The sequence below is a fragment of the Eubalaena glacialis genome, chromosome 3 (assembly GCF_028564815.1).
Source record: "Eubalaena glacialis isolate mEubGla1 chromosome 3, mEubGla1.1.hap2.+ XY, whole genome shotgun sequence".
Lineage (NCBI taxonomy): Eukaryota > Metazoa > Chordata > Mammalia > Artiodactyla > Balaenidae > Eubalaena > Eubalaena glacialis.
Genome location: NC_083718.1, coordinates 132819960 through 132834632, shown reverse-complemented (window position 1 = coordinate 132834632; position 14673 = coordinate 132819960). Strand labels below are relative to the sequence as shown.

Here is a 14673-nt window from a genome sequence, read left to right as displayed (position 1 = left end):
AAAAATACATTAATTTTAAAAGTTAAGGCATTATTTTACTGCCTAAAAAGGCCTAGTTCATATTAAGTTCAGATGAGTGGACCTGAGTTTTTCTGTGAAGGTATGTTTGAGTGAATAATTTTGCTGAAGTCTAGATCACAAATGACACCTGAAGGATTTATTTTTTCCAAATTTCACAAATTAGGCATAATTTTTCTAAACTGTTTAGATACCAAACCATTATCTTTCTGGACATCAATACTATTACCTCATGTATATTAACAGATTAAATGTTTCCATTGGATAAACTATCTGGGGAATACAATGACAGTCCTAGTAACTAATGAGGGATATGCTCCAAAAAGCTTATAAATTATTTTCTTCCTAAATTACAAATGTACAAGTCTGTATATTTCAGACCAACATAAATAGAAAAATGGGGGGGGAGCGGTTAGGTAAGGTTCCACTGTTACTAGTACATCACTGTGGGAAGAATCTGCAAGAACTAATACAACCTTATTTATATCATTTCTCCTACTTAATTGGTCTTTGAACCAGTGATTGGTATATTCAGGTACTGATTAGTCTGCACAGACTCAGTGAATGTTGCCACCCACAGGATCTTTTCCATAATGTGAATTGGGGTAAGGAAAAAATGATTTATGGTAGAATAGGTAGGAATTCCCTGAAGAGGGAACGACAAAGAGTATGTACACCCCTATCCTATCCATGTAACTTTGATCTCAATTATTTGATATCACTTGTTACCTAATTTTAGAGAGTAAAGTATTAATATTTTCCTATAAGCAGATAATATATTTAATCATCACATATAAGGTGATCTTAGAAATTTATCTCTGTTATCAAGTTAATGAAATAGAGATACGGATCCTGTACAAAAACTAAGTTCATTTTTGGTGATTTTCTTCCCCTAAAAACAACAACAACAAAAGTGAGCTCATAAATTCAGAGAACAGATTGGTGGCTGGGGGAGAAGAAAGGTAAAATAGGTGAAGGGGATTAAAAAGTATAAAATTCCAGCTTAAAGTAAATAAGTCATGGGGATATAATGTACCGCACGGTGACTGCTGGAGGAGGTCATGGAAAGGACATGACAACAGGTTGACCCTTGGGCTGGACTCAGGCAATCTGAGGCTCCTCTCCCCCTCCCCCCGTCCTGTATGTTCTGCCTACCCTTTCCATTCTAGGAGACGTTTCAAGGATGCAGCCTTGAGAGAGCAATGTGTTGTTAGGACCATCTGAACTGAATACATGACTGAACCCTGTTAAGGCCTCTATATAAACTTTTAAGATTCTGGCGGGTCGGTTTGGAGGTCTACTCATCTTGTGATCACTCAAGACAAGCCTCATATATAAGCTTCCTTGTTTCTTAAAGCTGCCACCTACCAATCTGAAATGGTCTGCCTCTTTCTTAGGTCTTTCCTCGCCCTCTGTGTACGGTGACACAGTTTGGGATTTCACCAGAGGAACTCCCAAGGTTGCAAATCAACAGTGATTACAGTTAATAATACTGGATTGTATATTTGAAAGTTGCTAAGAGAGTAGATCTTAAAGTTCTTCTCACAAGGAAAAAGAAAATTTGTAACTATGTATGGCGACCGATGCTAACTAGGTTTATAGCGGTGATCATTTACAATATATACAAATATGGAATCATTATGTTGCATTCCTGAAACTAATATAATGTTATATGTCAATTATATGTCAATTAAAATAATAATTTTTAATGTAATATGTTTTACAACTATTGATAATATACTATAAAGTTACATCCCTTAAAGCTAAAGGTTCTTTGGCTGGGATAATGAAACATAATTATGTTAAGGAACCATTTTTATTTTGGGTGGTTTATTATTTGTTTCCCAACTAAAAATATTAAGAATATATGCTTTGGGTCTTTATCACGTCTTTGTGTTTTAAAGTGGGTCCAAAATTGGGGTTCCTATATATAATCTTAATCTCCCCCACAGGTATAAATAGAGATTGAATAAAACAGAGTGGGAGCCAGTCTGAGGGCTTTGTCCTAAACCGCTATTGCATTCAGACATTGCCTATTTTGACATCTATGGGCTCTGTTACACTTTTCTTAGTGCTAATATTTTTCTTTGGTTTCCGTTTGTAGCTTTTTGAAAAGTTTGAAGTATTTACTGTTGCAGAACAATGACTTGAGTTTTCTAATGGATGTGGTATTTTAACATACTTTTTTGACCATTATAGCTTTTCTCCCCTTTGGGTCTTTTGAGGAAGGCGGGCCCATGTCCTGTGATGCTGCGTTATTGCCAGCCCGCTCAACTTGCAGCAGAAGTGTCGTGTCTTTCTCTGCCAGTGTGTTCCTTGTGTGGGCTTTAATATTCATAAAAAGGATGTTAGAATTTGATTTAAGATATGCTGGTCTTTGAAGAATATGGCTCTAAACTTGTGGCCACATAGAATAATTGCTCTCCAGATACTCATTGGTAAGTATAATTTTGAACTATCTTTACCTGAATTCCTATTCAAAGACCCACTGAGAGAAATAATATTTGTGAAGGTTTGACTCAGGAAGGATAGGCTCTAAAATTTACTCATAGATTAAGCAATAATCAAAAAGCAATCACACTGTTATTGAATTAGCATCTTGTTAAATTTATTTTTAGATTAAAACAATTTTTTTCTACTTCCCTGCACTTCAGGTTATGTTGAGAGGTGTTATAAAGAACAATCCTATGAATGAGTTCTGTGCATGCCATACAGTTACTGTTGAAACATTCCTTACAGCTCACAGTGATATTCTGAGATGACTCACGGTCAAATTATTTCCCTGAGTAACAGGACCAGAGCACTAAGAAATAGAAGTTTTAACCTTCAGGGCCATGGAATGAATAACTGATCTTGTTTTTCTTTCTGTGTTGGGTGCTAGAAATCTTAGAACTAAAAATTTTACCAAGCTCTAAAAATATATAGAAATCATGGTAAAAATTTTTATAATCTATTACATCTGACTGCATCCTATTCTTCTTACCTTATCTTTTGCTTCTGATTTCTCCTAATTGCCTTGGTGTACTAAATACTTTGGTATAAGCCACTTTAAATTCCCAACCAATGTAAAACAGAATGTTAATAATGAATGGTATTTGAATGTGTTGTCTTTCCACTTTACAAAGATTTTCTCTAAACAGTGACTAAGCCAGAGGCAAGGATCTAACATGGTCATAGTTAGGGATCTTTGACTTGAAAGGAGATGGAATTTAAAATTAGGATATTTATTAGAGAATAGTCTTGTGATAAATCGCTGGAGAAGGAAAAAGAAGAAGGTAGGATTGAACAGAGCAAGAAGTTGAGCTGTAGTGGATGCTGTTCAATAGCTTCAGCTGCTCTCAAGCCAAAATAGCCCATCAGAGTTATCCTACTCGGGCTGGAAGGGAGAGGCTTTTATACTCCCGGCTTTAATCAGTCATCAGACGTTGTTGCTCTAGGCAGAACTAGGCTTTGCCTCTCTACAGCTGAGGCTAACTTTGAAAGGGCTGACCACTATATGCTGTCTGCTGATGGCACTCCCAGCAGCTAGGAAAACAAGCCCATCCTTGAAAAGGGAAGCATAGCACCTGTCTATCACAAATATTTTAGGTAAGTAAAATACCCTGAGGAAATTAGAACACACTCAGCAAGTTAAACACCCTTGAGAAATTATTTTGCTCATAGGCTTATGTGCTAGTCATACCTCCTTCTATCCTGTCTAGAGAAAACCTAGAGTATGTCTCCCTGGAAGGGCACGAGTTGAATGATAAACGTTCCATATATTGTGTGCGTGTGAATGTGTTTGTGTATGTGTGTGTGTGTGTCTGTGTGTGTGTGTGTATGTGTGTGTGTGTGTGTGTGTGTGTGTGTGTGTGTGTGTATCTTAAAACAATGTACATTTGTTATTTCAGTTTCTGTCCTGGCACATCTTAACTGCTCATAGTCTCACAAGGCTGCAGTCGAGGTGTTGGCTGGGGCTGTTGTATGTATATTCAGTTATTATACAATATTTTGGGGTGTCTATTTTGTGCTGTATACAACTTAGACTCTAGACATGGACTTAAAGTAGAAACCATTGTGTTATATATTTGAATGGAAAGCATTTACATTTTATGTTTCGTTTCAAAACAGTATTGTAATAGGGATCTCCCTTCATAACAAGTATTCGAGCTGCATACATTTTTATACTCATGAACAAGAAAGATACTCTTAGTAAATGCTACACCACATGATTTGAAACACTGGACAATTAGGTAACTTGGTTTCACAGCGTTATATACAGGTAATGAAAAATTTATTTTCTTACTAAATCTATCAGCCAGTTTCCACCCCCTTGAAGCAAAACTCCAATTCATCACATTCTTCAAATTTGTGAGTACATACATTGTTCAGCTCAGTTGGTGAAAGAAAAATATGGAGATAAATAAAGCGTACTTGCAGAATAAATACTAGAAGGTGCTACTGTGTAAAAATTAGTTTGCATGGTTCTCAATACAAGTGTTATACAAGTGTTATGAAATATTTTTTTTTCATTTTTTAACTTAAAAAACTTTTTCCCTTTCAAATCAAAAGCAAACAGTCACAGTGGATTTTTTTTTTCCTGGTCATTTGTATTTTTGCTTTTGACTAGAACAGACCTTAAGATTTTCTGATCTGAGTCCTCTTCCTTCAAATGAGAAAACTGAAGTTTAGAGAGGCTTGAGAATTACCCATTTCGTGAGGGAAAATTCAGGATTGGAATCCAGGTTTTCCAACTCCTACTCCAATGTCTTTTCTCCCCCATTATTCCATTTATTGATATTAATAGCTCTGAGAAATCAGTAACATAAACAAATTTCCCATGCGCAAAGTCTGTGTGGGCAAGATATCCTTTTGATCACCCCCTTTCTAAAATGACTTTTTAAAAATAGCTCCCTTGAGTACATAGTTTCAACAATTAAAGATGAGCTTTGTTTTTACCAGCCAATGTGTGTTTGACATTAGTGATTAATAAATAGCTTTCTCTCACTTGCTAAATTTCTTTATCTTGTTGAATCAAGGCTTGACAAATTATTAGGCAATGAACATATACTTCAAAACGATCCAACTATTCCTGAGTATCAGACAACCTAACAAATTTAGAGACTGAAGAAATGTGCACATCAGTTTATTTTTGTTCATTGAGAGGAAATGTAGCTTAAGTAGGGCTTGACTTTTTAAGACATTTATTTAGTTCTTGAATTGACTAACAAGCCTATTAATTTGTTCCCTGAATTTTATTAATGTAATTGGAAAACTGCCCACATGTCAATCAACTTCTAATAAGTAATTATGTTCATAAGTACTGTAAAATTATTAGCTTTTAATTTGACCCAACCACACACATCAAAACAGTAACACAAATTATATTTTTCTAGAGGAACAAAATATTATACTGATAAAAAATTCAATAAGTGCATTTGTAAAATGTACTTCGTAAAATGGTGCCCAAAAGTTTATACTGGCCAGCAAAAAAGAGTGCCAAAGTAAGGCATGTAACAGTTTTAAAACTGTGTACAGTATTAAACAAACTATGTAATATAAAGTTATGAAGAAATTCTACGGAAATTAACATTTTCATTAGCAGGGCATATATATATATGCATATATATATGTATTTGGGGTCTGGTTAAAAAATATGGGCCTAACAGGGAATAAGAGAGAATGGAAAAAAGGAAAGAGGGATATTTTTAGTGTTCAGAAGTATATTGTTTAAACATATAAGAAGCAAAATGTCTTTATCTCAAGTGACTCAAATATATTACCATCAAAGTGCACTTTTCCTCATGTAATAAAATTTTTTTGTAGTGTTTGAACTAGAAACTCAAGTCAAAAGGCACTGAACTAAACAGGAGAACAGGATTAGGCTTGGATAACTGAAGAAATGTGTTTGTGTCTTGTAATCTAATGTCATTTTTTGAAGCTGGATAAACTGCCCTCTGGAATCTCTGGATAATCTCTGAATGACGATGGACTTTGATGAAAACTTTATTATTTTCTTATACGCTTTTAAATAAGGAACATCACCAAAGTCTTCAATGATTTGTAATAAGGAAAACCACTGAGGAAATTCACTGCCTTACTCTTCAATTTATACTTTCCTTCCTAAAGTTAATTGTTTAATAAGTTTAATCATTATCACAAAGTTAAAATATTTACTAATAATTGAAGCTTTGTTTGAATACAGTTTTACCTTTATGTGAGGAAATAAAGCTCAATTAATAAAGTTGTAGAATAACAATCTTTTCTGAATGTAAACCATGTACCTAAATTAATATTTACTGTTGATTTTTGAAGGGTAAACTCCGAAATAATACAACTAACTTGCAAATTCAGCTTTCCTGATAGGAATAAAACATGCATTTGCTGGCACTACATTATCATATAATTTGTTATTAATTTTACTTAGAAATGCTGCAATGTCATTTTGAGTTCCACAGTATACTATTTCTAGGCAACCAACACATGGTTTATCTATAAAGCATGAGGATATAATGCAAAAGGGCAAAAATACACATTTTCTATTCTACTAGCATTATAATTATATTTTCCTTGAAAAGTATTTGTGTTGAGGATAAATATGCTCTTACATTTTAGTATGCAAGAAAAGTAAAATAATTGGATGATTCTGTTTATATTTGGAGATTGTAAGTTAGCTAGCATGATTTATGATCTACTGAAAGTAAATCAAAGTATAAAGCATTGTGAACCATATTTTTTCAATTATTCTATATTTAAATAAAGTAATTCTAGAAGGCTGCTTCTTTTCATTGTGACTTGAATCAAAGTAAATAGAAGTTGAACTGAGACAGAGTGTTGGAAAGCTTGAGGATTACTTTTAAAGAGTTATTATTCATATTTCAAAAAGTTCTAATATTTTAATGTAGCCATCATAGGCTATCAAAAATTTATTTTAATGTACCAATCATGGGTTCTCAAAGATTTATTGAAGGGGTGACTCATAGGAAGATACAAAATGAATCATATACAAAATAATCATAATGTGATGTTAATGGATAATTTTTGATCTCAGTTAAGTGGGGATTTGTATGCCTATAAAAGCCATTATACTTAATGGAATCTAGGAACATAAATCCCTGAAGACAATGACAACATATCTTTCAACATTGTCAGCTACCTCTCGGTCATTTTGATATCTAAATATTGAACATTTCTAAGCGTAGCAGACATGGAAATGCATACCTTGCACAGTTAGATGCACCTGCATTGTTCTCGGTGTATGTTGAGTCTGAACAGAACATGTGTATGGGCCATCGTCTGTCACATCTACATTCTGTATCTGGAGGCTGTAGTCCCTTTTATTCAATGTTGAAATTGAAACTCGAGGATCCACTGACCACTTATCACCTCCCGCAAAAATAATACTTGACCGGTTCAGCCAGGCACCCTTTGAAGCGCCATCTTCCAAATAACACCTACAAATTACCAGAGACAGAACATTATTAATCAAAATGAAAATGAGAGACAATATTATCTTTGTTCTGAGTGTATTTCCATATGCTGAATTACAGCACTGCATCAAATGCAAACATCAGCCATAAACACAGGAGACATGAACACACTGGTACATTTTTCATTCCCAAAGCAAATATGAAACAATACCTTCCTACAGTTTGGTTTAGTTTTGTTTTTTAAGTGTGTGTGTGTGTGTGTATGTGTATTTTAATTCAAAGCCAGTCAAAATCCTTTTTCTTTCTGTCTGGATGACAAGTAAATTTAAATAAGGTTAAATTAGTTCAAATAACAATTTCAACATTAAAACACATTTCTTTCTTTGAAATTATAAGAAGTAGAATAGGTTCATGAGCTAGCCTGGTTTAACCCAATCCAATTCTGAATATAATGTACCAGATACATAAAGCACAGAATGGTACCATATACATGTTTATTTTTAAAATTACCTGCATTTGCAGAGCGGTAGACCTGTACACTGAAACTATGAACTGCATTTCACTGATAATATTGCTGTTGTAATTAAATGTAGCAAGGCTAATATAATACTTTTAGTAGCAAATTCTTGCTGTCTTTTCAATGAACTGACCAATAGTTTTTCCAGAAAGCATTCATTTATCCAACAAAAACATGTATGGAGCACCTACTATTCATGGATTCAAAGGGTATTGCCTTTGCTCTCCAAAACTTTTAGTCTACTAAGGAGGACAATCTCATTAAGTCAACCAATTAATACTATACAGAAAGAAGAATATTTTTATGAAATCAGGCACAAGGTACATGAGAGACAAACGAGGGTTACTTGACTTAGAAAGGTTGTCGTGAGTACAGAAAAAGGCTTTCTAGAATAGAAAAATGCCTGAGATAAAGAGATGAGGAGTGGAAGATGTGGTGTTCTAGACAGAGGTGCTATATGTGGATAACTCCCAGGAAAGGTGAGAGAGACAGCCAGGCATTTTAAGGAAGTACAGAGAAGCATGGGATATAAGGTAGGAGGGATGAGAGACAAAATTGGAAAGGTAAACTAGAGCTGGATGATAATAGCAAGCATGATGACTACTAGTAGATTTTAAGGCCAAATTTGAAGCCATTTATTCAGAGTTGTATTCTATAACAAAATTTAAAAATATAGCTTTGTATCTAATAGGAGTCAGTCATGTCAAGATTTAGAACAGAAGGCTGTGGTCATATATCAGTGATTTTGCTGAGGACTGGCATTCTAAGTTTCAACTTGAAAACGTGCTGATACAAATTAAAGACTGGTTCTCTTAAATGAGTACAAAGCACAGCTACAGAATGAAAATACACATACATCGAAATAGTTTGACAGCATTTCTACAGAACACCTTGGGGGATTGAACAGTGTTTTGAGATTGCTACAAAATTGCAAGCTGAAAGCAACAGGGTAGGCTGCTGCCAACTGTATCAAACTAATCAGTGGGTGAAAAAATAAGGAACAAGGTACATTGCAGAATCTAATTTGCAGTCAGCTTCAGCATCTACAGAATACAAACTAGTAGAAGTCATAAAGGTCATCGTTAATTGAAAAGCTTTTCCTGATGTATTTAATGAAGAAAATAAAACCCACTTTAATGACATAATTAAACAATTATAGTATATTGTCATTCTTAATAACATGCAGAAAGAAGATACAGGGGTCATAGTTCCCATTTCACAAGATCACACGTGTACTGGTATAGCATAGAACACTGAAATACCACTACTAGGATTATGATAATTCCGCTGTCTGTATTTAATATGTGGGTTCATCAAATGTTTATTGTGTGACCTCTGCATTTGTGGCCTTCACACTTTATCCTATCTGGTGCTCATAACAACCCTGTGAGGTATAGATTGCTATGCTCAATTCATCACTGGAATATAAATGGAATTTTGTTGTTAAATGACTTGCCCAAGCCACACTGTTAGTGGGTGGCAAAGCTGAATTCATAATCAAGCCTTCTATTTCCACATTCAATGTCCTTTTCACCATAATGCAGATCAAAGACTTTTAAAATAGTTTTCAGAAATGGGAAGATGATTAGAATGTTGCAGACATTACTGCAAGTAATTTCTTATTTACTGAATGTGACCAACTGCTTAACCTGTCCTATTCTAAAGGAAGCAGAAAATTAATCATTAATGGATATTTTACCATGAAAGTCTGATTTAGAACACTCTGCCTGGCATTTCCCTTTCCCTAGAGACAGCAGCAGCTTTACCTTTATTTGGGGGGGTATCAGGAAGACCACAGAGAGTAACTAGTATTTAGATACTAGAGCTTTCATAGACCCGATCTGGGTTCTAACTCGTAATCTTAGCATAAGCACTATTCCTCTGTTCTGGCATGTCAGGGACCTTCACAGGAGAAGAGACTCTAACTTCTTCACTGAAAAAAATGAAAAAAAAAAGGGGGGGCCCTTTGTGTCTCCTCGGCTTGGATAACTATCTTCCATAATTGTTATTGGTCCCAACCCAAAGCTTTTCAAGACATACATTAGGAAGACCCTTGAATGAGACTCAGGGAAAAAAAAGAAAATTGGGGTATTATTTCCTTGGACTTCTGTAGAGCAATTCTCAGATTACACTACTGAAGTAGAACCTAAATAACTCAAATTACCATATATGGAATTTTACAAATTGAGAATAGCAAGGCCTAGGAATGACTTTCTATTTTTATAAAAACATAAGATACTTATACATACTGTATGTAGTTTTAAGCTCAGCTATAAGATGATTATGTAAAATATATGAAATAGGCATATACACATACGATTCCTTGAGAATAAGGACTATGTCTCCTATCTATCTACCTCCTCTTTGTTCTCCACTTCCCCCCGAGTTTGTTTTTGGTTTTGTTTTTGTTTTTTTCATGTACACAAAGAGATACTGCTAGATATGTGTATGCTGTATTAAGAAGAAATTCTGGAAAGAAGGAAAGTATTTAGGGTATGATAGAGGGGAGCGGGAGGGTGGAAAAAGGACAGAAGTGGTGAGAATTTCATTTTGTACTCTTCGAGCATCAAAAACTTTTTTTAGTTGAAGAACACTAATGTGTAAAGATATAATCTGTTGGAATCCTTGCCCACACAGAATTTATAATTTAGCAAGGATGATAAATTATATTCATGACTAGCCATCATAAAGAATAGGAAGTGAAAATATAGTAATTAAATTGTTGTTATAATGGATTATTATAATTGTCTGAGGGTCTCTTGCTTCTGCCCTTGACTCCATTCTCCCCACAATAAACAGAATGAACTTTAGAGTTTAAATCAGATCATCGACAACTCTAAGCCTTCCTATTTCACTCATAAGAAAAACTCTTAATCCCTATAGTGACCAATCATCCTATGTGATCTGGCCCCTTGATGCTTCTCTGACCTTGTCAGTTCCCACTCTTTCCCATTTACTCTGCTCTAGACTCTGGGCCTCCAGCTGTGCTTCCAACAAATCACACTTGCTCTTGCCCCAGGAAGTTGGCATTTCTTACTGCTTCTTCTGCCTGGAACTCTCCTCCCACAGAGGTCTGCATAATGTATTACACAGTAGCAAAGTTACACAGCAGCAAAGGTGAGGGGTTCTCCTGTTTAGGATGGAGAAATTAATGTGTGAGAGAGAGGGTGGTGAAGCAAAGATGATCAGATCACTGATGAGGGTAGGATGAAGCAATAGTTCTTGGGTCAAAAACTTGGATCATTTTTCATCTCTGGACTTCCAAATATAACGTTTTAACAGCTAGTGATCTTAGGATCCCTTTGAAGTCTAGATAATGAAATAATCTGAATAAAATGTTTAATAATGAATATATCCTTTAATTGAGTATGCCACAGCTTTTTTTGAAAGGAGTTTCCCCCCCCAACTTAAAAAAATCTTCTAGACTACCTACTTTATAGGGAGATGACTGAAGCAGTTCCAAAAATACACTCCTCAACATAAGCTGTGCTAACACCAAGACAAATATCATGACAAACACTTAAATTTTCAATCATCTGGATGTTGTGTAACATAGTTCCAAACATCTGGTTGCTGGAAAAGGTATAGAAAATAGCTTTAATAGTTCATTTTGTTCAAGACTGTTATTTATTTAAACCCAGGCTTAAGATAGTTAATGCTTTTCTAATAAGACTGGCACTGCTGCTTCTGAAATCTTTTAAGGAGCTCCTTTATAAATGAGATTTGTACATATCAGGCAGGTCCTTATTTTGAGGGTATAAAGTCCCGCTTGGTGAGGTGCTAGTTGAACAAAATGATGTTGGAGTAATTCTAACAGACCTCTCTGTGACACTATCTCCTGTGGTGATTAAATCTGAAAGGTGGACATCAGAGAGCTTAGTGGAAATTAGCATATTTGGTTATTTATTATTTTTTAAACTCGATTAAGAAATTAAGCCTGTGGCTGCTGAAGAATGATTTTTTCCTTTCATATCTCTAAATTCCCTGTAACACATTCCAAAAACATAAGCCTTAGCGCCATTACCATTACCCCACACAGCAGGATTTATTCCGCTCGATGGAAAAAGACCAGCTTTTCTCAAGACCCGTTGATTAATGAAAGCCCCTATTAAAGGTACTAATTAATAAGAGAAGAAAAGTACAATTTCCCTTGGATCCAAAGCTAAACCATGTGAAAATGATCTACCTATGAAGGGACTGGCCAGCTACCTTCACAGCTGTCTTTTCATTGTATCACAAAGTTCTAAATTTGACAGAAGAACTTTCAAAAGCACACAGAAAAAATAAAAAAATTCAGAATATCATACAACCTCTATGCTAATTCTGCATACAAAGAGAGCTTTGATACCCTGGTTTCAAGGCCAATATGAGGTAAGAAAAGTAAAGTAGAGATTAAATAGAACAGAACAAATTCTATCTCCTCACACACTTGCCTTTGTTTTTAAGGTGTTCTCTTCTTAATGTCTTTCATGCCAGTTATTCCTTGGATAATACAATAGATATTGATATGGGTATAGATATGAATATGGATATGGATACAGATAATTATACACATATATGTATAGATGTATATATAAGTGATATTACATAACATGTAATATTTACTAGACAATAATATCTTTATATATAATATTATGGGTGAAATGCTTCCTATTATCTTTCTATTTTGGCAAGTGTAGGGCGTGCATGACTTTGTCAAGGGAAATCCACAATTTGGATTTCAAATTGTGGATTTTCAAAGAATCATCAATTTGTCTAATGAACTTATTTAATGAAGCACTCACCCTTATAGATGGTGAAAATTATATTTTAAGATATATTTAAAGAGATTTCTAAGTGAGAAATGCACTTCTGCAGGTAACAGTTCAATACTGTTGTGTAGATAATAATATATATACTAACATTACTATCTGCCAGATACTGTTCTAAACACATGATATCTATTTCTCATTCAATCTTCACAACAACCCTTTGTGATAGATACCGTCAAGTTATCATTTTGCCCATTTTACAGCAAAGGAAGTGAGGTACAGAGAGGTTATGTAACTTATGACTTGTTTATTGAAATTTGTAATGCATCATAATAACTTTATTATGACATAATTTCATTAAACCTCCAGGCATAAGTATGTATTATTAATGACACATGTACATTTATTTTTAGAATGGGAAATATGCCATGTTGGGTACATTTTACTTTTTACATGGTAGCACAAAAAAAAAAAAATACCAAATAACATTGATTTCTTATTTTGTAAGAGAAAGAAATTGATTTCCTATACATTTTACTCTAGTACATCTTTGTAATAATAAAGCTATATTAAAAATGTCTTGGATAAGAGATTGAAAGTTATGAGCTACTATGTAATTATAACAGCAAATTCTCAAACATACGTATTTTTGATATTGTAAATCAGAGAAAAGAACACTGAAAATAATAAAGCTTTTTAAAAAAAATTTTATTGCTTTTTCATACATTCTATACCTAATTAATAAAAGAAGTGAACTTTAATGTGATCAGGCAATGGTATTAATTCATACCTTTAATTAAGTCTTATTTTAATGCAAAGTTTATAGTAAGTCTGTATTTTTAAAAACATATATATACAATATGTATATATATACATATATACATGTATGTGTATATATATGTATATAAAACCCAACATTTTAAATGCCTAAGAAATAATCAAAATTTGGTTTGGGATTAATCTCTAAATTCCAGACATTGAAATCACTCATTTTAACTGATAATTAAACCATGTTTTTCTATAATACTACAAATTGCTTTATCTTTTTCTTTTCATTGTCTCATTTAAGTCAAGCTTCCATTTTAGCCTGTCTGACCATGTTTAGAAAAGGCTATGCCAAGGAATTTTTACTTTTAGGGTGTTTCAATACGTTATTTGTAAATCACTCAACATATGAATTAACATTTATTAAGTAAAATAGGCATGGATAGAGTGAAAGAAAGCCTATATATTGACTAAAGAGAGTAGGAAAGTCTTTGTGCAACGTACTGACATTTTTGGCCTATTACTAAAGTCTAATTATGATCGTCTTGTCTTGATAATAATAATAAATTCCATTTGCTGAATGCTGACTATGGGTTAAGTGGTATGGAAAATACTTTCATATATGATCTCATTTAACCCTCACAAAAGCATTTTGAGAGGTAGGTAGGTCTTATTATCTCTACATTAAAAATGGTGCATGCATGAATGCAGGATGGATAAATGAGGCAGAGAATGTAAAAAGGAAGAGGAGTTACATATTTAAAAAGTTAGTTTAAGACTAGCTCTGTTCAAATGGCTTTACTCAGGAATCAAATTGGAAATTTGTCATTTCTACTTTTTAAATTCAACTAAACCACTTGCTTTCTCCCACATGGACGTAAATGTGAGATATTTGGATCTGGAAGGGCTTCAAGATTTTTGTTAACTGGCAGGGTCTCTTAACCGCTGTGGGGAGAATTCTGTCTGCAGTGCTATCTCCCTGGCAGCTGCTTCCTAGAGAAGTTGGACTTTCACCTCAGGAGCTATAAAGGGAATGAACACAACATTCAGAATGCATGCAGGAGGTGTTTAAAATAGCAATATCAGAGAAGGGGAATGCAGCCAGGTCCAGAGAAGTGAAGAGATAATGCTCTAGGCTCCAGGCAAGCCTCTCTATCCCATCTTCTTAGGGATGGAGCTAGATACAGACACCTCACTCTTAAAACAAGGGAAA

At 34.2% G+C, this 14673-nt stretch overlaps 1 protein-coding gene across 1 annotated transcript in view; it reads right to left on the bottom strand.

The window, feature by feature from the left end:
- NEGR1 (neuronal growth regulator 1) overlaps positions 1 to 14673 on the bottom strand; it is a 917236-nt gene that overhangs the window by 525620 nt on the left and 376943 nt on the right. The window contains exon 2 of the mRNA XM_061186448.1: positions 7219 to 7451. Coding sequence (XP_061042431.1) covers positions 7219 to 7451 — 233 coding nt within the window. The remainder of the gene's footprint in view (positions 1 to 7218; positions 7452 to 14673) is intronic.